The sequence below is a fragment of the Coturnix japonica genome, chromosome 23 (genome assembly GCF_054131305.1).
Source record: "Coturnix japonica strain WE chromosome 23, WE-NBRP24, whole genome shotgun sequence".
Taxonomy (NCBI): domain Eukaryota; kingdom Metazoa; phylum Chordata; class Aves; order Galliformes; family Phasianidae; genus Coturnix; species Coturnix japonica.
In genome coordinates, this window is record NC_140685.1 from 5,545,047 (window position 1) to 5,569,613 (window position 24,567).

The window sequence follows — 24,567 nt, forward strand, 5'->3', positions numbered from 1 at the left end:
AGGTGGGAGTCCCTGTGTCTCCTTCCAAGCCGCCCTGCTGAGCCCATCCTATTCTCTCTCCTCCTTTTCCCTTCTTCCCTTCCCACCTCTCCTTGCTCCCTTCTTTGCACCAGCCCTGCTCCCTCCACTCAGCCCCACAGCCATCTATTTCTTCCCTTGGCAACTTTATAACCCATTTCCTTGCCTGACAGCAATTAAGCAAATGCTTCACTTCCAATCCCATGGCCCGTAAACAATGGGAAAATAAAACACTATAAAGGAAAAGACAACGAGATACACACACACACACATTTGTGGAGGGCAGGGGGAAGCCGGGGACAACACCAGCCATATCAGAGGCTGTACACATCCCCATACACTGCTCAGCTTCCAGACCCTAAACACACATAGGGGAGGGAGGCATTCCCAGAGCTGCCTGCATGGATGGCACTTACATAAAATGAAACAGCCAAAAATAAATAAATAAGAAGAGGAGGCAGCAGCAGCAGCACTCCCCCCTCATGGTGATGTATGCGATTTTTGGTGCCTGACAGGCCCTGAGCCTCCGGGGAGCTGCATTGATAAATCGCACCTTTCAGTCGGCCGTGAACATCTTCACGTCCCCGGGCTTAAAGAAACCCAGCGCATCCAATGGTGGCACTCAGCCTTCAATCTGGGGCTGCCCACCACGAGTCCCAGCCACCTAATGGGAGCTGCTCCCGCATTAGCGCAGCGAGAGGCTTTCTGATGTACAAACCGCTGGGAACACGGAGCCCTGCGCCGAGGAAACTCAAACAGACACACTTTCTAATTTCCATGACAACTGTAATAGGGTATTTGCTTGGTTTGGGAGAGCCTGGGTGTGCAGGAATGCACTCATTAGGCACACAGAGAGGAGAGAGGCTTCTGCCAAGCAGCGGTGCCATGGTGCGCATCAGGGGCAGGATGGGGTGCTGGGGGGCAGTGGGAGATGGATCCCTGTTGGTTCCTGTGATGGGATGCACTCCACACCTCACGGAGATGGAGGAGACAGAAGCATGTGTCCATGTGGGCAGAGCAGGACAGGGCAGCACAGGGACCTGAACCAGAGGCAGGCAGTGCTGCTGGGATGTATGGGCACACAGTCCTGTGCTGCGGCCCTGGGATGGGGCTGAAGGCTCAGAGCAATTCCCTCCTTGAGATACTCAGGGGGCAGAGGGACCAGCAAGCAGTTAGCAAGCAAGAGAGAAATCCAGGCGATTACTGAAAAGCTTGGACATGGCAGTGAATCCCGTTGCTGCCAACAGCATCCCCAAGCCATTAAGAGAAAAAAAATCAAGATGTGGACAGAATTAGATTGGCCATAGGTGAAAAATGGCTCAATTATTTCTAGTGCCAGAACCGCAGAAGGACATTTCCCTCTGCTCCTGATCCACAACCTCCCACTAATTAGCAGACCTAGCAGAGAGAAAAATGCTCCGAGCTCTGAAGAGAGCAACAGCTCGAGACAACACGGCCACAGCCACATCCAGGCGCATTTGTATGCACTGCGTAAGCTGGGCACAAAACAACGCACATGGAGAATCGCGCTCTGGCAGATAGGAACTTGCTATAAGAGGAGCTGCTTCCTGCAGCCATAGGGTGGGCTCCCAGCCAGAGCCAGCCCTACAGCCCCCCCCCCAAGCTCCCGGTATACTGAGGACTCCATCCTGCCCCAGCACTTCTGCTGGGATTACAGTGGCACAGCCCTGGTCCCACACAGGGCTCAGCAGTGATGCAAGAAGCAAAATCCAACAGCTCTAAGCTGGGAAAGGCACAGCCAGGACAGGAGAGCTGCGGGCATGCAGGGGAGGACAAAGCCTGGAGGAGAATCCAGCTCTTTGGGAACAGGCTGGAGGACAGAGATAACTGCAGGCGCTACCTCCCCATCCTCTCTCCTCTTTGTACGCAGGGATCTTTTAAGTCAACCGATGCAGAAAAAACAACAACAACAAAAAAGTTACCAGGAGGCCCTGCCCCCTCCCTGACAAACTTCCGAACATGCTGTCATCAAGAAAAATGATGCTGGCAAGGGAGAAATCCGCTGGGGTTGCTGGCAATTTAACCAGGCTCCAGCCCCAATGAGTGTTTATCAATAATTTCAGGATCTGCCTGTCGCAGCCACCGACTCCGTGCTCAGGCAGAGATCTGGGAGCAGCGCGGGTGTCAGCACTGCCACGGGGAGAGGAGGCACGATGAAAAGGGAAATCAATTAACTGCTCCTCAGGAGCGGGGATTTGCCAGCATTACAGGGAAAGGTCTGTTCACCTTGCTGTAACAGGAAAACACTTAAATGCTCCTCGGTGACACAAAGGCACGTCCCAAGCCACGGTGAGCTGATGCCGCGGGCAGCTGAGCTGCAGTCAGGGACAGCGATGGTTGCAGCGGTTACTGCGCAAGAGGGAACGATAAAGCAGCAGTGGCTGTATGCACTGAGATGCCCACAGGCTCTGTTGGGGCAGATGCATGCCCCAAAGCCCCCTTGCAGCCCCATGGGGTTGAGCCTTGCCCCCATTCCATACCCTGTAACCTGCTCTCAGCCTGGGAGGGGACAGGGAAGTAGGGTGCAAAGGGGTCTGCTTGGAAATAGGCAGCTGGAACAAGCCCACAGGCTCTGCCAAGCCACTGCCCACTGCTCCTGTGCTGAAGGCAGCCACAGCACCCAACCACCGAGAGCAAGGCACTGCATCTGCATCACTATGTGTAGGAGCTGCTAATGCATCCACCTTCCTGAATGGGTCTAATGGCTTTTCTGAGCCAGGGGATGCCGGACTCTTAACCACCCCGTAGTGCTGAGCTGCACAACACAACCAAGCACTGCGTGGAAAAAAAAAGATATCCCTCCTTTCTACATTTTAAATTTACTGCCTTTTTCATTTGATACCACATATTTATGAGATGTAGTGAATATTCATTTCCTGTTACTCGCTTTTATGCCACTCCTGAGTTTATACAACCCCATAGTCTATCACCCCAACCGTCTCTCCAACCAAGAGAGCCCTAATTTATCAGGCTCTTCTCAAACAGAAGCTGTCCCGTGCCTTTGATCAACTTCATCATCCTTTACCTTTTCTAGTTCAACCATCTCCTTTCTGTCACTGGAAAACCACAACCACCCAGAACAGTTGTGCTGCAACACAGCATATTATACCTTGGCATAACACTGCTGCTGTTTTGTTTTCAGTCTCTCTCCTAACAGCTACTAACAATCAATTCGCCTTATTTGACTGACACCGCGCACTGAGAAGACATTTTCATACAACTACCCACAGACACTGCAAGATCCCTTTTCCCAAGCAGGAAATATTGAAGGTCTGCTTTGTTTTTCTCTAGTTGAGAATGTTTTCTCATCTGTATTACTCGGCTACAGCAACATTCATCTGCTATTTTACCACCCAGCTGCTCACAGCCCTGCCCAATCAGCTTCAAACTATCCCAGCTATTATAGAAAACTCTCAGATGGAGATCGGGAGAGGCAGATAAGACGTCAAACCCACAGACCCCTAGGCCAGCTCTCCTGCTTGGGGGCCAACCTCATAGAATCATTAAGCTTGGAAAAGGCCTCTAAGCACACGTAGCCCAACCGCCCACCTACCACCAACGCTGCCCGCTGAACCATGTTCCTTAGTACCACATCCACACATTTCTTGAACACCTCTGGGGACGGTGACTCAACCACCTCCCTGGGCAGCCATGTACATCCCCACATCCTCCTCCCAGAGCCTTTTATTTCACTCCATGTTTCTCTGCAGGCAGCGCGACCCCAGAGGCTCAGATAATGAGGACAACGATAGCAACATGCGAATAAGGGAACATGTGGTGGTTTTCTTGTTCAGCCGGATTTTTAACTGCAGAAGCAGTCTCTTTATGTGGCCTTCCTGAGCCATTCACAGTTCTTCCTCCCTCTGAGATGACTTTACACCTTACCAAAGAGCAGGAAAAGCCTGCCCAGGCATCCTGTGGCCATTTGGCCAGAGCTGCAGAGACCAGCAAAGCCCAGCTTCCAGCTGAAACAGCTGCCTTGAGCCAGAGGGAGGCTACACCACCTGCCCTGCAGTAAACCCCCTATCCCTTCTAGAGGAGGGAATTAAGAGAGGATTACGCCTCCAGGCACGTATTGACAGCAACGGGCAAATCAATCGGGAGCAACAGCACAAGCCATTAACGCACATTTGGACTTTACAGAAGAGTCGGGGGCACAGAGGAGGAATTTCGAGGTGGATGAGCTCCGTCTGGTGCGTGGACGGCAGGAGGGAGAGAACGGTGGGCACGTCCGGAGTCAGCACCACGGACAGCGCCCGCAGCCCCACGGAGCGCACCCCACACGTGGGAGCCGGAGCCCCATACTGAGCACAGCCCAATTAACCCCCCCCAACAGAGCCCTACCCTGGCACCCATTACCCAGCCCACAGCAGGGAGACAGCCTGATGTCCTCTTGTATGGGGAGAACACGCTTCCTCACCAATGCATATTCACTTCTAGAAGGCACTACCACCCTACCCGGCCACCTAGAGCTTATAGCATCCTCTAGCCTGATCTTTCAGAGCTGTTAAGACCCGCTGGTCCTGCTGCCTGCAATGGGAACAGCCTCTCAGTATCACCGTGCTGCAGGCTGGACTGCCAGCCATGAGCCATTTTGTTGCTGGAGGGGATTCTGCTCTAAGCAGCCGGCCCAGCATCCAGGCTGCAGTCAGATGGGGAATGCTCAGCCCTGCACTCCCTCTGCCAGACTTCAGACACCCCTTCCAAAAAGAACCCTTCTGAAATTAGCAGTTCTTAATTAATATTAATACCCTGCATCATGTCAGATCATCTCCTGTATTTATACTCCCCCCCCCCAGGCAACTTTCCTGCCCACCCCTCATACAATAGAGAGGTGATTACACAGGCAGATCCTGTGTTGCTGGGTGCTCCTGAGCCACAGGCCTGGCGTGGCTGTAATGGATTGGTGACACTGTTGTATTTATGGGTATTTCAAGGGAAAGGAAAAGGCTAGTGGGTGTTCATATGTTCTTGTTGTATTATTTAAGAGAAGCCATTTGAGAGCACAGGAGAAGCAGCGTCTGCTCCCAAAAGGAGGAAAAATAATGGAGGGGAATATTTGCAAAAAGCTCAGTTAAGTAAATATTTTATGCCCAATAATGTTATGGCTTTTGAATGATGCATGCGGGGGAGTTGAAAGGAGGTGAGGCACAGAGCAAGGCAACATCCAGTGCGTGTGGAGTGCAAAGGTGTTCGTGCTGGGGGAGGGCAAAAGGAAACACTGTGACCTGGCTGCTGCACCTCATCCCAGCTGGGTGAGCTGCAGGAAAAGGCAGCACAGCAGGGAGAGATCAGCCCTGATCCTGGATTGACAATGCCCTTCTGAATCAGGAAAGTTAAAGCTGACCTTATACAGGAGTGGGTTTGTGCCCCCAAAAGTGGATGATGCTTTCTGACACGCTGACCCTTCTCCTCCTGTGTTTGGTGCCACATCACAGGGAGGGATGGTGGGAGAGATCTGCATCCCACTGACCAAGAGGAGCAGGGACACCGGGAGCAAGGAAGTGGAAGACAAGCAGATGGTCCAGGAGGAAAAGGAAGATGGGAAAAGCATAAGGAAGGCCAACCAGGCAGAGGGAGGCTGCAGGGCTGCCAAAGGGAAGAAAGCAGTGCTGGCACACACAGGGATGCTGCTCTGACCAGGGGAATTCTGCCACTTGCAGGCAGAAGCACTGGGTGAGCATCAGGCATGAGGTAAGCACAGAGGGGAGTAAAATACCATTAAGCGTAATAAGAAATGTACTTGATCAATGAGCTCTGCAGCTGAGGATCAATGGGAGGCAGACACAGCCATTAGCTAAGAAAGCTGAGAAAGAGCCCCGGGCTCTGATGGAGTGGTCAATACCAGGTTTAACTGCGCAGTGGAGGAAGGGTCCCCAGAAGGGAGCAGATGCAGCCTGCAACCAGAAGAGATGGGGCTGACCTCACCCCATTCCTCAGGGCTCAGACCCCCAACAGATCCCAGGCTGTGGCTTGATGAGAAGCACACACACAGGGGTTTCCTCAGGAGGGAAATCTGATCTTCATCCTATGAGTAAATACAGACCCAACAGCCACAGGGGTAGCATCCCTGGCCCCAAGCCTGGCCCAGCTGGCAGCACTGCCACTGGTTGCCTGGCACGAAGACCCCATCACGCTGCTGCCCAGGACTCCATCAGGCACCCGACAGCTGCACTGAACTGACCTCACTGCTGAGCTCCAGCTCTGCACTCCCTTCACACATCCTCTGGGGCTGTCTGCTGCAATCCTGACCCATTGCACCGCTTCTCACTTGGCTGAAACCCCACGGCCAGAGCCTGACCTCAGTGAACCAAGCTAGCAGAGAAGAAAAGCAGCACTGATCTCTGGGAGCCTTCAGGGACTAGACACATAACCAGCAATGTCTCAGGAGCATTAAAGCCTGGGGTTGTGCTAAAGGCTGTGTCTGTGAGTGCATGTGAAGACAACGAGACAAGCAGCTGCTCCCTGGGGTCCCTCCTGGGGAGGGCTCCTTGCTCCCACTGGAGCTAAAATAACAGCCCCTCTCCCAGGGGGCTGCTCCTGGCTCCTGCCACAGGACACGCTCCAGCCCTTCATCACTGCAGCCAGCACAAAGCACACTCCCATCATTGTCCCCTGCCCTGCAGGAATAGCTGCGTGGTGACCCCAGTCCAGGCAGGGGGCCACAGCTTTTTTGCGCCCTGACCTTGGGCACACTTCAGCAGTTCCCACTGGCAGAGCTCTGCCCCCTCCCCACACATTCCTTCAGACCAAATACTTTCAGCAGCAAACACAGCATCTCCAAAGAGGCAGATGGCAAAACTCCCATCCCAGCCAGTAATGGCCAACCAGGCAAACACCTGCAGGAGAAACTTCCTGCTGGAGAGGTGGGGAGAGTACAGACCCCACCACCACCTTCCTGCTCTCACTGCTCAACCCCATCACCCACCCACAGTGATCCCTACATCACTGCAGGTGGGCACACAGAAGGTTCCTCCTCCACTGGGAACAGCCCCCTCCAAAGACTTGCTGTGCTCCAAAAAGAGCTGACCCCGCTCAGCTCCCATTGCCTCCCAGCTGTCCCACTACAGCCTCCAGCCCCCCAGCAGCCCCACACATCTCCATCTGTGCGCAGTCCAGGCCATCAACGTGCAGAGTTCATCCCAGCTCTGCTCACTGGTGCAGCACTGCAATCTCAACCACAAGGTCCCAGCACTGCATGCTTTAATGGCACTAACAAGCTCTTGGTACACACAGCTCTGTGCCAGGAGCCCAGAGGAGCACTGCAGACACACCCCCACGTATCAGAGGAAAGAGCAGGTTCTGTGTAAGCATGCACAGGAGCAAACGAGGACACCTCAAGCTACTTTGTTCAGTTACCTTCCCACTCTCCCAGCTACCTCCCCTCCCTTTTCCTTCCTTCTCCCTCTTCTCAGAGGTCTACTTACACAATGCTTTGACCATTGGGGTCGGGGTAACTGCTGTATAGGACAGAGCTCTTTGGGGCCAAGCAGCAAAGCAAACAAGAGATGTTCCCCTACCTTCTGTCAGCACATCCAGCTCACCATTTCCAGCCTTCAGCCAACCTGCTAAGCACCCAGGGATGCTGTCACTGTGCCTTCCTGCATATGACAGCAGCCATTCACCCACCCAGACCCCACTCCTCACCTCTCTGAAAGCAGCACACGCAGCCAGGTCTGCACCTCACTCCCCTTTCTCCTGGTTCCTCTTCCTGAACTCGAGTAAAACAACACCAAAAGGGCAGCTGGGATGTGGGAGGGCAGTTATAAAGAGTCCCATCCCTCCCCCAGCAATCAGTGAGGCTCACCTGTGCCCACTCCCTCACCTCCTCCCCCCATTAATAGTGAGCAGCTCCAGCTGTGCCAGTAATGGTCTCTGCAGAGCCAAGTGACGGCTCTGTGGGTCAAAGCATGAAATCCCTGTCTGAAACTCAAGTAGCAGCTTTCATCCTGCTCTCCTGAGAAATATGCAGCTTTATTTTCCATAGACAGAAAGAATGGAATCTATGTGACCCAAACAGACCTCTGCAGGTGTCACACTGGGCACTTGGCTTCCCTTTGGGAACACCTATAGGGCAGAGTTCCTTCTTGGAGCTCCCAGGCATGAACCCACAGTGCTTTCACCATCAGCCACAATCTCAGCACTGCTCCTGTGGCCCTGGCAGCATTAGCAGCATCAGTGAGGGGTCTCTGAGCCATGGTGTGCCTGACAGCCCCTCGGCCACATCTGCTTATGGGGTGAGAGTGGGGTTCTGCTGATGCCAGATCAACTGCATCAGCTCCAAGCGCAGATTAGCAGCGTCTCCAGGTAGAGCGGCCAAAGGTAACGTTCTTTATCTGCACCTCATGCCCCACAGATACTGAATATCAAAACGCACCTCGAAACACTCCTATTACTAAGTATTCCTCAGAGATTAGAGCAGTGCTTTCTCCTCGATACCCTCTCCTGTTTCCCAGTAGAGCAGATGGACATGATAACTTATCAGGACCTTCCCACGCGCTGTTCATCAGTAATAGCACAGGGACTTGCTGACCCACCTCAGATCAGCACATGGAATATTTAGGGCTACTCCCAAGCGGGGCAGGAGATAACATCTTTATCAAGGAACACTTTAACCCCTCAGTGCCTGGAAGGCCCATTTATCCTCATGGAGATGACAATACTGGGGGGGATGCTCAGGGGTACCAAGGTCAGGAAGGGAGAGCTGTGGGCAGCACAACTCATCTGCACATTTCACCCCAGGAAAGGACATGCCAGGGGATGAGCTCAGGCAGATCTGGGAACCAAAGAAGGTGGTTGTGCTCAGTGAGGCAGGGGAATGGCACAGCACATGGGTAGCAAAGAGGCCAAGGAATAATACATCCAGAACCTGAGCAGAGAGGGAGATGAGCAAGACACAAAGGACACAAAGGTTGAGAGTTCAAGCCCCAGGGACCCATGTCAACCTCTGTTACATAAGTCTAGAAAAGCCTTAAAGTTGGTTTTGCTGAGAAAGGAGTTGTCAGCAATGATAAAACCCTGGAGAAGTCATAAAAATTACAGATTGATGATAAAATGGGACATAAACACAGTGAAGCTTCGCAGCAGGCAGTGGGACTGGGGCCTGCACTGTGACATGGAAGGGCCCCCATGGGGAGGGGATATAGGCTGCCAGAACGTGGTGACAACACCCTCCCTCAGGCTGTTCCAGCACAGCCCATCACCTCATTCTGCTGGTGGCAGAAAACTCATTCATTCTTCAGCAGTAGGAAGAGCATCACGTCACATCCATGAGCACGCAGCACCACGGATGGAGGTACAGATGTGGTGCTGGATGGGGAAGCAAGTCCCAGCTAATCCACTCCAGCCAGACAGAAACAAAGAGGTTCCTTCTGATACGAAGTCCTGGCTGAAGCCCGGCACCTGATCAGCTATTACAAGATTAGATAAGAGCTGAACTTAGTCCCCTCCTGCATATATTAACGTGAGCTCTGGATGTCTATGTTAACCCTCCTCAAGGGCGAGAAGATGTTCTGTTCCCTGGTGTTGCTGCTTGCTGCCCTTCCTGCAGCCAAAGGCAGCCCTGTGCCGCTCACATCCAGCCGTGACAAAGTTCTCCTGGTGTCCTTCGATGGCTTTCGGTGGGACTACGACCAGGATGTGGATACCCCCAACCTGGACCTGATGGCTGCGGAGGGGGTGAAGGCTCAGTACATGACCCCTGCCTTCATCACCCTCACCAGCCCGTGCCATTTCACGCTGCTGACCGGTGAGTGCCACCAACCTGCAGGGGTGCAGAATGGGAAAGGGCAAATGAGGGGTCGGGTATAAGTTACTGAGCCCACAGGCCGGCCTTGATGGCACACTGAGCTTTAGTACATCCATACCTTGATGGCACACTGAGCTTTAGCACATCCATACCTTGGAAAAGGAGTTGAGATGCAGCAATGGTTGCAGAAGCGATAGTTCATTGGAGGTAAATAGCATCAGACTAACCCGACAGCCTGCTTTGGTAAGGGAAATGATTTTTTAGACAAGGGAGAAGCAGCACATCTCATCTTCCCGGACTTCAGCAATGTATTTGATACGGTGCCACATGGGAAATCATTAGTTAAGGTGGAGAAGATGAAGATTAGTAGGAAATCTCTAATGTGGGTAGGTAAGTAACCGGCTGTGGGGAAGGCAACAGCAGGTAGAGCTGAAAGGAGATGCGAGCAGCAGGGAGGGCAGCAGGGGAATTCCTGCAGAATCAATGCCAGAGCCAATCTTATTTAAGATTTTCATTAATAACCTTGGCATAAAAGAGTGGTGCATGCTAATGAAAGACGCCGATGAGGAAAAGCAAGGGAGGGTTGTTGATACAAAGGAGGGCTGGGGCGTCATGCAGAAGGAACTGCTCAGCCTTGAGAAGCAGGATAATAGGAATAGCGTGAAATGTAACAGCACAAAGAGCCAGTCTTCCACTTGCAGCAGGGATTTGTGCTTCCTGCTGACCTCAGCCGTTGTGAGCAACAACAGAAAGCAAAGAGATGGGTTAAACACAGCATAAAGGTGAACCCTAAACAGGGTGGAAAGGGCAGGAGGAATCACAGGAGGGATGAGAGCCCCAGAATGAGTCCTAGGATGCTCCCAGCGGGTGGGGAGCCCCACTGTTTGGTGAGCCCCATCCATCTCTTCCGGCAGGGAAATACATGGAGAATCACGGGGTGATCCACAACATGTGGTTCAACACCAGCACGGGGGTGAAGCTGCCCTACTACACCACTCAGGGCATCGACAGCTGGTGGGACAATGGCAGCCTGCCCATCTGGATCACGGCGCAGAGGCAGGCAAGTGGGGCTGCTGCTGCAGCTGTGTGCTCCAAGCGACGGGAGAGCCACGATCTCTAGTGGCCAGCAGCGAACGTCCTCGCTGCAAGCAACGGGGCTAATTACACCAGCAAAAAGCAAATCAAATCCCCAGGCAGTAGCAGGTATCATCGTGAGCGTCCTATTAAGAGTAGCGAAAAATGAAAGGTGCATTTCTGCTTTATTAATATGTTAATAAAAGAAGTTATACGCTCCTTCATTAAAAAGACACCAGACAGCTCTCTAGGGAGCACTGAGCCTGAGCACTCCATGCTCTGCAATCCATCTCATCTCCTTGGCCTCACCCAGGACCCATAGGGAGGCTTTGCATGGGGCTGCCTCTCCCTCCCTGAGGGCTGCAGAAAGGCTTTGAATCTGGCTCTAAGGTTGGAATGAGACCTTGCCCCAGACACAAACCTCTGCTATATTTACCTTCCAAATTGGACTTCAGGGTGAGCACTTGCACAACTGCAGTAAAGCACACCTTAATGCTAGGATGGTACCAACAGGTCAGAGCTTCTGAAGATATCACTAGTGTTGTTAACATGAGAGAACCAGCAGAGGGGTTCTGGGGAGGGCAGTGCCTCCCATCAATCACTTTAAATGGGTGACGAGCGAGAAAACTTTGTTAGAGGCAGAAGGAGACATTAAGGGGCTGAATGAATCAACCACATCCATGGGCAGCAGTTGTACTGACAGATGGAGTGAGTTCAGCTGAGTTCACACAACGTCTTCACTGACAGGGTTTAAAGACAGGCTCCATCCATTTCCCTGGGACAAAAGCAAAATATCAAGGAGAAGAAGTGAGCATGAAGCTGGTGGAGCCCCCCCTGTTCAACTACAGCAATGAAATTATTTGGAGACAGAACATCGACACTGTCATGGAATGGTTCACAGTGAACAACCTCGACTTCATCACTCTCTACTTCGGTGAACCAGACTCAACAGGACACAAATACGGCCCTGAATCCACGCAGAGGAGAAACATGGTCAGCCAGGTGGACAGAACCATCGGCTACTTAAGGCAGAGGATCAGGGAAAGTGGCTTGGAATCAAACCTCAACCTCATCATCACATCTGACCACGGCATGGAGACGGTCATAAAGAAGGATGAGATCTACCTACGAAACGTTACAAACTTCACCTTCAGTGACATCCAGTTTGAACTCTTAGATTACGGACCCAACGGGCTGCTGATACCAAAAGAAGGGAGATTAGAGCACGTGTATTCAGTCCTGAAAAACGCCCACCCCAAGTTACATGTGTACAAAAAAGAAGAGTTCCCAAAGAGATTCCACTACGCCAACCACCCCCGCATCACCCCGCTCTTGATGTATGGTGATCCGGGATATGTGATCCATGGGGTAAGATGCACATACACACACTTTACTGTCTTGGATCTGCCTCTTTCCTCCTCACAGCCCACAACCTACCTGGCTTTATGCCTTCATTTCAACCCATCCATCGGGGTTATACCCCGAGACTGTAGCACCAGGAGGGAGGGAACAGGGAAGGTGCCTATGGGAAGCTGTGCTCTTGGAGGTTGAAGGGGCACTCACATCCATCTGCCTTCCAGAGATACAAAGTGCAGTTCAACACGGGTGAGCACGGCTTTGACAACGAGGCCATGAACATGAAAACCATCTTCCGCGCCGTGGGGCCGGCCTTCAAGCAGGGACTCTTGGTAGAGCCGTTCGAAAGCGTCAACGTCTACGCTTTGCTCTGCGAGCTGTTGGGCATCACTCCAGAACCACACGACGGTTCCCTGGACGTAACGAGGTCGATGTTGCGTGAGTGCCCCCAGCCCCTCCGAGCCCCGACGGCGCGGCCGCCCCGAGCCCAGCATTGCCGCACGAACAGCGGCACCTAGCGGCGGCTGCCCCGCTCCCAGCTCCAGGGTAACGCTGCACTTTCGGTGTTGCAGGTTCCAGTTCTCCTCTCCTTGCTGCCGTTAAGCTGCCGGTGATGCTGGGAATCGCCCTCATCTTGAGCTGCTGGGGAGGCGTATACTGACCGCTACCAGAGGTAACTTACAGCCTGAAAGCTCGGTGTAGGTGCTGTCTCTGTGAGCTGTTTGGCCAACCAAATGTTCTGTCTTTAGGGCTTATAGTAAAAAAAATGGGTAAACAGAACACAGGTACCCTCAGCTCAAAACCCACAGCACGCAGGAGAGGCTCTGGCTGCCATCCTGCACGGTCACGTCCACAAACATTTACCTACCCACAGCCCTGACCCCGGGCTGTAGATGCGGCTCATGGAAGCTTTGGAAGGAAAATACACCAAGCTTTGATTCTTGATGGTTTTTGGAGAGACAGAGTCAGGATACGCCACATCACAGCAAACCCAGGACCACACAGACCCCGTACCCACCCATGTCAGCCCTGCCCAGGGCTGATGTGCCATGGGTGCACAGGGCCCTTATACGAGACCATGTTTTCTCTTCTGCAGGAAGCAGCCCAGGATCACTCCCAGGGGCTCAAGGAACAGCACAACTCTGCCATCTCAGGGTCCTGGGTGCTGCCCTTCCACCTGGGGCATCAGCTGCCCTGACCCCATCCCAGATGCTGAACTGCCTCTCCCCATCCCTGTGCCTCATCTCAGGGGCTCGATAAACATCTGTTGCCATAGAGATTTGCTCGAGCTGCCTTCCCTGCATTGGTTTCACCCAATAAGATGAAACAAGAGACGCATGCTTCACTCAGGGAAAAAAAAAAGAAAAAAAAAAAAAAAACAGGAAGAAAATGTTTGGCTTGAAACCATATTGGGGGTGGGGGGTCAGACCAGCAGCATGCAGAGCAAACAGTCCATTAGGCAAACAATGGGGAGGCTCTGCAAGGGGAGCCACATGGGCCAGCATTGCAAATATTGTTTAAAATAATATCAATACTGTAACTTTCAAAGTAATCCTGCCCTGACCTCGGGGCTTTCCACCTCAGGCAGAGGCAGCCAGGACTGGGGTGACACCATAACCCCGGCAGCTCGGTGCCATGGAGCTGACAGCACAGAGAGGCACAGCCGTGCCGGGGTCCCCACGTGCCCAGCCATGTGGTCACAGTGCAGAGCACAGCACTGGGCACCACCCCCAGGAGCCTTCCTGATGTGACCCCTTACCTAATGCAGGGGCTCAGCTCAGCTGCACAGGGTAACGTCCAGCAGACAGCCCTCCAGGCTGGAGGGTGAGCACGGTGCCATCCCGCTGAGCAGACGGGATGCAGCTTTGACTTAAAGCAGGGATGAAAAACGAAGGAAGCATTGAACTGGTGTATTTGCATCAGAGGACTCTCAGCCCCGTGCTTGGAGCCAGCAGGAGCAGGGATCGCTCCCTCCCCACCCCCTGGGTCTCGATGAAGGAGGGGAGCAGGAGGCCAAACCCCGCTGAGCGATGCGGTGCGCCCCGTGCGGCTCCCGGTGCAGTTCCGAGTACCGGCGGGCGGTGGCCCCCGCGCCGTGCTCAGCGCCGGGAGCTGCCGGTAGCGGCCCCGCACAGCCCCGCAGCCCCTCTCCATTCCCGCAGTGCCGGTGGAGCTGTGCGAGGTCCGAGGGGGGCTGCTACCCGCACACGGAACAATTCCCATCCCGGCCTCACCCCATGCAAACTCCATCCCCCGAAGCCCTGATGTCCTTGAGTCCTTCCCAGCCCTTCCCTTCACATTTCACACCTCGCACACATTCACCCTGCGACATTTCAACCCCGGTCAACAGCCAAACCCCCGCCTGCAGCCGCTCAGCCCTGCGCTGTGCCTCCCCCCTCCATCCCCATTTAATTCATTCCCCATCACCACCACCACCTCCCCCCTCCCCAGGGCTGAGGGTCACGCAGCAGGGAGAGGCCTGTTGTGCATTGCATCCCAATTTGCTATGCATTTCCACACCATTTGCTCTCCTTTCTTTTTCCCCGCACTAGAAAGCTGCTTGCTACCCAGGGGTCCAAACTGCCCCAAGATGGGAATCTAACAACAAACATCGACGTACATATATTTATGTTTTCATGGCGGTTTGCAGGTAAAATTACTGCCCACCTTCAACTTCTGGATGCTGCAGTGGGTTCCAAGCAAGAAGGCAAAACCCCACGCTGCTTCACCTCTGTGAAAACCCAACTTGCTGTCTAGAAACACCCACACTCTTCTGAAGCCCATCACAGCACCCTGTAATCTCACCAACCCGCACCCAGAGAACAGAACCTTGGGGTGAGATGCTCCTCCCTCACCTGAGCACAGCACAGCCCCACCATACATAGCATTCCTGGCATGTCTGACATGCTTGGGAAGAGCCGTAAAACTGTATCCCACCAGGGTCTGCATCGCTTTAAGGTGCTCTGGTTCTCACTGTCCTGGTCTCACTGGTCACACATGGTCCCTGTGAGCAGCCCAGCACTGGGGAGGGCAGGCAGCGATGCTTTCAGCAACATCATTTTACCACTGCTGAGCTGCAGGGCAAAGGATCTGAATCCCAGTGTAAACCCTCACCAAACTTGAGCCTATCAATATCACAGAATCTTATTATTATTTACTTCCAAGCTCAGTCTATTTTAGTGCCTATACTGCTCTCTTTCTTTCTCTGGAGCCATCCTATAACAAAAAACCTATGACTGAACTAAGAAAGCTGGCACATCTCACCAGCCACCACTAAGGCAGGGAATACCAAGGGTGCAAATACCCACATAGGGTTTGGATCACTATAGGGTGACCCACAGTGCCAGGGGGGTGCACAGCAATGCACAGCACAGTGCAGACCACAGAGCTTCCAAGTGTGGGGATGGGATCCAAAGGTCTCTGGCTCAGCTCATGCGAAGCAATAGTGGAACAACACAGAACTTTTTCCCACTGATGGTGATGGGAGCTCAGGTCAGCATCAGTGTGGGACGCACACGGCGTGCTGGGACACACAGCATTCCAGGAACGTGGGCTGTTCTGGAGATGAAGGGATGGTGCTGGGCAGGAGGGTCCATAGAAACAACGGCACATTGGACACAGCACTGCAAACACGGCACACGCTCAGTCCCCAGCCAGACCCAGAGCTCTGCTGCCACCTCCCTGCTTCAGCTTCTCCCAAGCTCAGGCAGACAAAGCACCAACACCCAACCCAGCCTCTCCCTCGGTGCTCTGAGAAGGAAAAAACCCATTATCACATCTTCGCATCCTGCAGAGGAGCTCAACAGCACCAGCACTGAGGTGATCCAACCCTCAGGAAAGAGCCCACCCAGCACTGCAGGAACACGGAGTGATTTCCTTGGGGTTATTATTTCCTCGGGGTTCCCATTCCCTCGGTGCTCCTCTCGCATTTCCTATGCAGGCAGTTCAGGCCCTGCCCAGTGCCAACACAAAGCACCATCCATGCCAAATCGTGCCCACACGTGCAGGATAGAAACTCTCACATGGTTGTTTTTTGACTGCACACAAAAGCCCAGAGCTGCTAAAAACCAAATTAACTTCAAATAACACCGCTAATAAAAAGCGCAGATCTGCCTTCTATCCCTCCATCCCATTCGGCTGCTAAAACAAACGCTTCTAACTATTCTTCCCATCAGCGAACATCAACAGCCATAAGAAAACAATAAGATGCGACACCACCCGACGTCGGATGAGCACCTGGAGGGGACGCAGCGCCTCGACCTCCCTGCAGCTCCATCCCCTCCCTCCACGTAGCGGCACGCCGGGCCCGGAGGTGCGCGCACACGGGATTCTGACGCCGGTATCGCTTACCCGACACGGGCGGCCCGGGCTGCGGGCGGGCGGGACTCGCCATGTCCCGCTCAACCCGAGGCGGTCGGGTTGCGGTTGTTCGTCGCCCCGTGGCTCTCCCGCACGGTTATTACCCGCAGGCTCCGGGCCCGCGGCGCGGTGCTGACTCATCTCCTCCCATGCCCGTAACGCACCGTGTGCCGCTGCTCCACGCCCCCCGCGCTGCCCCGCGTCGCTCAGCGCGGAGAACGAAGCCGGGCTCTACCGGGCTGCCACCCCCCGGCGAAACGCGGTGCGCTCCCCCGCAATCAATTGCTCAGAGCCGGAACCGGCGGCAACGACACGACTCCGGTGACCGCGGGGCTGGACGTGCGCGGAACGCCCCCGGCCCGGTGGGTTCCCCCCCCTCCTCTCCGGATGCTCCGTGTGGGACCGTGGGGCCGGCCCGGCTCTCGCCAACCCCACGCGTGTGTGCGGACGCCACGGCTATTTCCCCCCACCCCCGTGCCGCCCCCCGGCCCCGCTCCCATCGGAACAAAGCCCCGCGCCCGCTCCCGGTGCCGGGCCGAGCCGGAACCGCCCCATTGTCCCCGCGCTGCAGGAAGGGGAGGGGTCGCGCAGACAATGCCTCCCCCCACCCCCCGCCGTCTCGCCCCGCCCCCCGCTCCCCATTGGCCGACGGGGAATTTGGGGAGCCCCCCCTCATCACACTCTGCCTCCCCCCCCCCTCCCATGGGGGCGCGCGCGCTGCATTGTGCCGGGGGGCGCGCGGGGATGGGGGGGGGCGGGGGCGCGCGCGGCCGCCGTCGGGGGCGCGCCCGGGGGCTCCCCTTGTGTATGTGTGTGTGTGTGTGTGCGTGCGTGTGTGAGTGTGTGTGTGCGTGTGTGTGTGTGTGTGTGTGTGCGGGGCCGGAGCGGGGCCGGCCGGCGCCATGGAGGAGCTGAGCAGCGTGGGAGAGCAGGTCTTCGCCGCCGAGTGCATCCTCAGCAAGCGGCTCCGCAAGGTGGGATCCCCCCCCCCCCGCACCCCGACGCCGCCACCGCCGCCGCTCCCGCCGCTAACGCGCGTCTCTCCGCTTCTCTCCGCAGGGCAAGCTGGAGTACCTGGTCAAGTGGCGGGGCTGGTCTTCCAAGTGAGCGGGGCGAACGCGCGGGGCGCGGGGTGCCGCCGCCCGGCCGCTTTTGTTCGGGTCGCGCCGCTCCTTTTGTTTACAAATAACGCGGCCCGACCCTCCCCGTCGCCGCGTGGGGCTGCTCCCCCCTCCCGCCGGGCCGCCCCCCCCCCCCCTTTCCCCTCCCGCCCCTCCGAGCACGAGCACCGATCGCGCGTCCCTTCCCGACGGGCAACCGGGGCTGCCCGCGTTGCGCGGGGATCACCTCGCGGTGCGGCAGCGTGGCCGCCCCCCGCCCTGCCCGGCCCGGGCCTCTGCCGCGGGTAGGGGGCTCCGTGCCGTCGCTGCCGGGATGCTCCCGGCCCGGCCATCCCTTCCCCAGCCGTCCCCATTTGTCCTCGGCTCCCCGCTGCCCGGCCACCCTCGGCCATCCGCGGCCATCCCCATCCCCGGCCATCCCTTCCCCCTCCATCCCCTTCCCGACCATCCCCACCGCAGCGCTGTCTCCATGTGAAGCGCACCGCCGGGCGCCCTGTCCCCGGCCCGGGGCTGCCCCGGGACCCGGTTGTCCTCAGATGAACTCTCCAGGCTGTCCGGTACTGGGGGTGCGGGGGGGGTGCATCAGGCTCCCACTCTCTCCCATCGCGCATCTTCTGTTCCAGGCACAACAGCTGGGAACCCGAGGAGAACATCCTTGATCCGAGGCTCCTCCTCGCTTTCCAAAAGAAGTGAGCAATCTATAAATATTTCTTAACAAATGATAAAGTCAATTAACTTCTAATTGGCCACGCGTGCGGTGGAAGTTGTGGAAACAACAGCCTGAAGCTCCTCGTGCCTTTTGTGGCCAGGCCCTTTTGTTCATCTCCTGAAATTACTGTTAGGTCCACCTAGGACGCCTCTCCCAGAGCTGGGTAAACACGGAGGATTTATGGCCCTGTGCACAATATGTTTGTGCTCCCACTGCACAATGGGCGCACGGCAGCGCCCGGCAGAGCTCGTGTTCCCATCCGACAGCGGGGCTGTGCCGGGGGGTGGCTGTGTACCCGGGTTGTAGAGGGGTAGGAAAGGAACCATCAGTGTGTGTTTATGGAGGGCACAGCTCAGTGCTCTGTGATGGGTGGGAGAAAATGGTGTCCACCGCCAGAGCTGGGGCTGCTCCACTGAGCTGAGCTGCAATTGTTCTGCAGCTATTATACAGCGGGCGTCAGGCTTGGGGCTAGAGAATAGCCAGCTGGCTGCATGGAACACAGCGCTGCCAAATATTTCGGCTCCGTATTAATAAAAAATCATTAAAGTTTATGATAGGATTTAATTACAGCTCATTTCTGGATCCTTTCTGGTTGTTTTTGTTTTTTTTTTCCTTGCCTTCACGGAAGGAAGCTGGTGGTTATCTCAGGCAGCGCGCTGTTTAATTAGCAGCACACACTGCAGCTCGGCGCTGCCCTTTTTAAATGGAGGAACACCACACAGCACAGGGATATCAGCAATGCTCTTTGTGCCCAGCGTGTGTCTGTGGGGCCGAGGGTGGGAGAGGTGAAATGAGCACAAGGACAGACCTCGCTCTGCTCTGGGGAAGGCGTGTGCTTTCACTCTGCAGAGGGGCCAGGCTGCTGCTTGCTGCAGAGGGGAAGCACAGCTCTGAGCCTATCAACAAGGAAGGGCTCTGCAGACAGCTCAGATGCTTCCGTTTGCCCGTTCCCATTGTAGCAGGAAAAGTGCAGATTTTGCTGGGAACGGGAAGAGCTGTTGCTCAGGACGGGGCACGCTGTGCTGTGTCATTGAGTGCTGGAAACTTCTTGCTGGGGTAGTGCTGTTGTAGGGAACAGGGATGCAAATCAACAGCTCTGGGTGCAGAACGTCCTCAGGTCCCGGTGCAGAGCCATGTTGGGCACAAAGTTCTTGGAAAGCATCACCAGTGCTGGTCTGAGGATGCTCCTGCAGAACCAAAATGCCAGGGCAGCCCTTGGGAAGGTGATGCATGCATGCACGTGGCTCTATGGGCACTTTGGGAGATGCATTGCAGCAGTCCATGCAGCTTAGCTCTATGTTTTATACAGACACTTCCCATCTCTCTGCGTGTGTCAAAAGTAAAGGGCAGAATTGGGCTGGGCTTGTGCTGTATCGTTTTGTCATTCAGGCTCCGTCTTTAAGCAGTGCTTTCTTTCAGGGAACATGAGAAAGAAGTGCAGAACCGCAAGAGAGGCAAGAGGCCACGGGGCAGGCCCAGGAAGCACGTGGTGAGTGTTGGGTGGGGGGGAGGCACAGCAGGGGTCTGCCTGCATTGCAGGACAGGGGTGCCTGCAGGAGGACTCCTTCCTTCATCACTGATCTGGAGGGGTGTAGGAGATGGAAGATTTCCCCAGCCCTGGTGTCTTTCTGACCCTGCGAGTCAGCCCACCTGTATGATTTCATGGCACAGGGAGAGAACCTGCTTGTCTGCAGTGACTGGCCAGACAGTGCTGAGTGGTTTGCAACACCCACAGCGGTGATTCCAGCATTTGTGGTGACTTTTTCCATGTCCCTCTCCATTGCTACTTAGGAACCAGAGATGCCTTCAAAAAGTAAGTCGAGCAGCTCCTCTTCCTCAACGTCCTCTTCCTCCTCCTCCTCTGATGAAGAGGATGAAAGTGACCTGGAAGCAAAGAGAGGTCCACGCAGCAGAGAGACCCATCCAGTGCCACAGAAGAAAGCTCAGATCCTGGTGGCAAAGCCAGAAATGAAGGACAGTTCCAGAAAGAAACGTGGACGAAAACCTCTCCCTCCAGAGCAGAAAGCGGCTCGAAGGACCGTGAACCTGACAAAGGTGCTGAAGACATCCCGGAAAGAGGTGGGGGGCAGCAACAAGATGCTGGGGAAGCTGCAGCCACAGCATGGCACACAGGGCACGGGGCTGGCTGGGCTGAAGGAGCCGCCGGGTGCATTGGCCGGGCTCAGCTCTGGGGGATCCTCGGCAGAAAACATCCCCAACGCGATGAAGAGCGGCTCCAGCAGCCCCAGCCGGGCCATCAGCTGGCAGAGCTCCATCGTGCATTACATGAACAGGATGTCTCAAAACCAGAGCTCGGCTGAGACCTCACCACTGGGAAGGCTGGCGCTGAAGTCGCAGGCATCCGGCAAGAGCGGCTTAGGGCTGGACTTAAAAATGAGGAACCAGAAAGGAGCTGGGGAGTTGGGGCCGTCCATGCAGGGAGCCAAGGCCACCAAGGTTCCTAGCAGCAGCACTGGAGGGGATCAGAAATCAGGGTTCACCACCGGAGCTCAAACGCTGCATAATGGCAGCAAGACGCCCACAAGCTCCTCTGCACCTGGGGGGCAGCAGGCATCCAGCCAGGAGCTGAACCTCCAAGCTTTAAACCTGCAGAGTGTCAAAAACGGGCAGAGCGCAGCGGGGGGCAGCTTACCTCGCCATGCCTGCAGCACCCTGCCCAAAAGCACCACTGCTGCCACAGGTTCGGGTCCTGCTGGGTCCAAGGGTGGCGGAACCGGCTCTGGGTCTAACACTGCTAGTGTGGGAGATGGCAGCAAGAGCGAGAAGCAGGCACGCAGGGCAGCGGCTGGTGACAGGGACGTGGCCAAGGGTGGCACAGGCAGTGGGCAGGAGGGGCACGCGGCCCCCGAGAGCCGCAAGGCAGCCGCCCTGTCTGAAATGAGTACAGGCGACGAGAGCAGCTCGGACTCGGATCGGGATTCAGCTTCATTTCCCAGCGTGGGTCAGAACATGTCTGTCTCCATCCAGACCAGCCAGGACTGGAAGCCCACCCGCAGCCTGATCGAGCACGTCTTCGTCACGGATGTCACCGCAAACCTGATCACGGTGACGGTCAAGGAGTCCCCCACCAGCGTCGGGTTCTTCAATGTCCGGCAATACTGAGCCAGGAAGCCGGAGGGGAGGGAGACGTCCTTCAGCTTCCCTCGTCCTTGCCCAGCTCTCCCACCAGATTTTCATTTCTTTAGGTACTGCCCCACGGCAGGGACTCATGGGGTGACCCCCCGCCACCAGCCGCCCCATGCCACCCCAGTGCAGGCAGTGCCAGCTCGGATCCTGCAGCCCAGCACACCCCTGGGACTTACTGGGAGCTTTGTGCAGAGGGTTGGGAAAGGTGAAACCTGTGCAGAAGTGCCAGCAGATGAGACGGGGTCCTCCCTGCCTCCTCCATCCATCCCAGCCGGTGCTGCTCACCAGCAGCAGGGGCACTGGGAAGTGACAGCTGGCAAGTTCTGAGCCAGGCTTCACTGCATGAGGTTTGCTTGCTTTATGGCTTGAGATGCCAGTGTGTGGTACGGGGCTCTGGCAGCAGGGAGAGGGGCAAAGGGGAGGTGCCAGGTCTACACTTGGGAGAGAAGAGGGCAGCTCTCCTTTCCTCTAGGCAGCCCAAGCTTCTAGAGCAGCCACGATCCAAATGAGACAGCTCCCAGCCTCAGGGCTGTGGGGGCTGCAGGATGGGGGTTTTTCAGGGTACAGGAAGCCCAGCCACCCCCCCTGGGCTAGGTCAGTTCCAATGACAGTGAAGGCTGCGATGTCTCTGTTGTGGTTTCTAGCAGAGAAGGAAATACTGTTTACATTTCTTTTGAAGGGAAAATCTTTTCTTTAGAGGGACGGGCACCAATACAACGTAGATGAGCAGACATCGGGTCCAGCCGGTGCACTGCACAGCCCCAGAGCCACTCCTTGTCCTGGCACCACGTGCTCGCAGGGACCAAGCTGGGCAGTGCCCATCAGCCCCATGTTCTCCATCTGAAGGGCTGCGAGGTGCCCACACTGCCTGGCACAGGGTGGGCAGCAGGGGCCAGTTGGTGGCATCCCACAGCCACCTCCCGTCCTGTGCCAGTGCCTGGGCTTGTAATCACAACCAATAATGGCTTTCCTTGTGAGGTCTTTTTCCCTGCTATAGATTATTGTTACGAGCCAAAATTAACAGCAGTAGTTCAGGCGGAGTTTAATAGCATTTGGGGTCATTTTAGTTGTGTTAATGCCAAACTCCTGCTCTGGAGATGGCACAAAGCCTGCAGCCTGCCAGGTCTCTGGGTACACCCATGGGAAATGCTTCTAAGGCTCCGCTGTGTTCACAGGGCAGGCATCTGGCATTGCTGCAGATGGCATTGCAAGGAGATGCCAGCACCTGTAACACCTGGGGCTCCCTGCCCTACACACCAAATGTTTGCTAGTTGGCCTTTGCAAATCCAAACCGAACGACCACGTGCCTTTTGCAACTGTCCTTACTTTCTGTGTCTGTGACACCGCTCCTACAAACAGGTTTGTGCCTATGCAAAGCTGGGCAGTGCCAGGGTCCTGGGGACAGCTGTGACACCAATGGGGGACACCCAGTTGAGCTGTGATGCCGTGTCATGGCTGATCAAATGGGGAAGACCCATGGGGTTGCTCCTACATGGGCTGTGGGGCTGCTGTCCCCACTGTCCCCTTGTCCCCTTGGTGGCAGCAGGACTCTGCCATCCCCGCTTTAGCTCTTGTGCCTTTCTGCTCACCAGCCAGTTCAATTCCAAAGGTGTAAGGACAGTGAAAATTATAACCTAGTGTTGTGTCTTCATCTCATCCCACCCCGTATTGCCATTCCTTCCTCACCTCACGTGTATCTGAGCAGAAGGTCCGTGTTGGAGGCTGCCTCCCATAGGGGATGGGGGGGGTCCTCATGGGACCAAGCGCAGCTTTGGTGGACAGAGGTTGGAGCCCCGTTCACCGCTCAGTGCCATTAGTATTCAAGGTCCACCTTCCTATTTTTTCTTTGGAGTTTGCTGCTATGGGTTGAAACGTTCAGTTGTACGTCAAACAACCAATTAAAGGTTTGTCACTTGGCATTTCTTAAAGGCTTTCCGACGTGGAAAGTCCTGCATTATTTGTATATTGAATGGATATTTTCTCTGAGCATAATCTGGTTAAGTATGCTTGTTGTTTGCCATTGGACTGGAAGGAGAGGCCGACGCAGCCGCCGTCCTTAGAAGCTTAGTATATTTTTATATATATATTTTGTACCAAAAAATAAATGGAAGTTGGCGGAGGGATGGGGATGGTTTTAAGGGGGTGATTCCATTTACTCTGAGCTCTGAAGGGCTCCGGAGGTGGAGAGAAGGCTTTTACCGAGAGAAGTTGAGGGATGGGTGAAAACAAACCGTTGTTGTAACTCACACCAGTCCAATTTGTATGTTTTAATTAAAGAGAGAACCAAATCATTCCCGTATGATGCTTCTGATTGCTTTAAACTACAGCTGCTTCTTCGCTTTTCTTTGCCTTGAACAAAAGTTGGAGATGGAATTGCCCAGGGAACGCTCAGGGGCTTTGCTGGGCACTGGGGGGGTCCCAGGGAGTTCCCACTCAGTTTCCTATGTGTGCCCTGTCCTGGTGCTCCGAGACCAGCCAACATTGGTTCAGAGCCGGGAGTAAAACACCAGGAGGTGGCACGTCGGACGGGGTTCTTTTCTCGTTGTTTTGATGCGTGTCGCTTTTCCACTGCTCTTTTTCTTTCGGGATGGAGGGTAGATCGATATTTTTTGATTATTTTTTTGGTAACTTTTCAGCCTGTTGTGGTCTCCGCTCCCCAAGCACCGCCCTGCCCTGGGGGTACGGAAATGGAGGATGGGGGGGGGAGGGAGGCGGAGCGGGGTGGCTGAAGGCTGCGGGAGGGGCAGGGGCATCTGCACTGCACGCTGAGCGAGGGGGGCACGGGGCTGAGCGGAACGGGGAGCGTCAAACCGCCTCCCCGCGAGGGGCTGTCCTCAACACGAGCCCGGCTACTGCCCACGGGGGGATGAACGCGGAGCTCCGGGCGCTGCTGCGAGGCGGATAAGGATGGAGGTGAGGACGGAGCTGTGCCGAACCCGGGGCCCTCAGGTGCTTCCGCTCAGCCCGACCCGAGCCCGGGAGCGGCCCCACACGTGCTGGATCCGGGCACGGGC

The 24,567-nt window shown here is 55.5% G+C and overlaps 3 protein-coding genes across 20 annotated transcripts in view; 2 read left to right on the forward strand and 1 right to left on the reverse strand.

The window, feature by feature from the left end:
- The window catches only part of RBFOX3 (RNA binding fox-1 homolog 3), a 107,374-nt gene extending 89,554 nt beyond the window's left edge, over positions 1-17,820 (reverse strand). For 13 of the 16 annotated variants that reach the window (XM_085522951.1, XM_085522945.1, XM_085522946.1 and 10 more), the window contains exon 1: positions 16,568-16,704. The gene's annotated coding sequence lies outside the window, so the exon portion shown is untranslated. Of the gene's footprint in view, positions 1-16,567; positions 16,705-17,650 lie in introns of those variants that run through there. The other 3 variants (XM_085522934.1, XM_085522929.1, XM_085522950.1) reach the window with 2 other exon arrangements.
- Positions 9,499-13,494, forward strand: ENPP7 (ectonucleotide pyrophosphatase/phosphodiesterase 7). 2 transcript variants are annotated; one of them, XM_015879962.2, is made up of 6 exons: positions 9,499-9,787; positions 10,702-10,847; positions 11,609-12,229; positions 12,442-12,655; positions 12,790-12,890; positions 13,314-13,494. In XM_015879962.2, the coding sequence occupies exons 1-5, from the start codon at positions 9,514-9,516 to the stop codon at positions 12,876-12,878; spliced, it is 1,344 nt and encodes a 447-aa protein (XP_015735448.2). In that variant the 5' UTR covers positions 9,499-9,513; the 3' UTR covers positions 12,879-12,890; positions 13,314-13,494. The 2 variants fall into 2 exon arrangements, with proteins under 2 accessions (XP_015735448.2, XP_085379051.1); XM_085522925.1 differs by lacking the exon at positions 10,702-10,847 and having other exon boundaries at positions 9,715-9,787.
- CBX2 (chromobox 2) lies at positions 17,355-23,844 on the forward strand. 2 transcript variants are annotated; one of them, XM_085522924.1, is made up of 6 exons: positions 17,355-17,393; positions 17,462-17,550; positions 17,636-17,679; positions 18,321-18,386; positions 19,826-19,895; positions 20,198-23,844. In XM_085522924.1, the coding sequence occupies exons 1-6, from the start codon at positions 17,384-17,386 to the stop codon at positions 21,527-21,529; spliced, it is 1,611 nt and encodes a 536-aa protein (XP_085379050.1). In that variant the 5' UTR covers positions 17,355-17,383; the 3' UTR covers positions 21,530-23,844. The 2 variants fall into 2 exon arrangements, with proteins under 2 accessions (XP_085379050.1, XP_015735671.2); XM_015880185.3 differs by having other exon boundaries at positions 17,380-17,550.
- The last annotated feature ends 723 nt before the right edge of the window (positions 23,845-24,567 follow it).

Excerpts from the sequence above, each read along its gene's own strand:
- ENPP7 (XM_015879962.2), top strand. The coding sequence starts at position 9,514 with ATGTCTATGTTAACCCTCCTCAAGGGCGAGAAGATGTTCTGTTCCCTG. Across the intron at positions 12,230-12,441 it reads CGGGATATGTGATCCATGGG|AGATACAAAGTGCAGTTCAA; the intron begins GTAAGATGCACA and ends TCTGCCTTCCAG. Across the intron at positions 12,656-12,789 it reads CGTAACGAGGTCGATGTTGC|GTTCCAGTTCTCCTCTCCTT; the intron begins GTGAGTGCCCCC and ends TCGGTGTTGCAG.
- CBX2 (XM_085522924.1), top strand. Across the intron at positions 17,551-17,635 it reads TCAGCAAGCGGCTCCGCAAG|GGCAAGCTGGAGTACCTGGT; the intron begins GTGGGATCCCCC and ends TTCTCTCCGCAG. Across the intron at positions 19,896-20,197 it reads GCAGGCCCAGGAAGCACGTG|GAACCAGAGATGCCTTCAAA; the intron begins GTGAGTGTTGGG and ends ATTGCTACTTAG.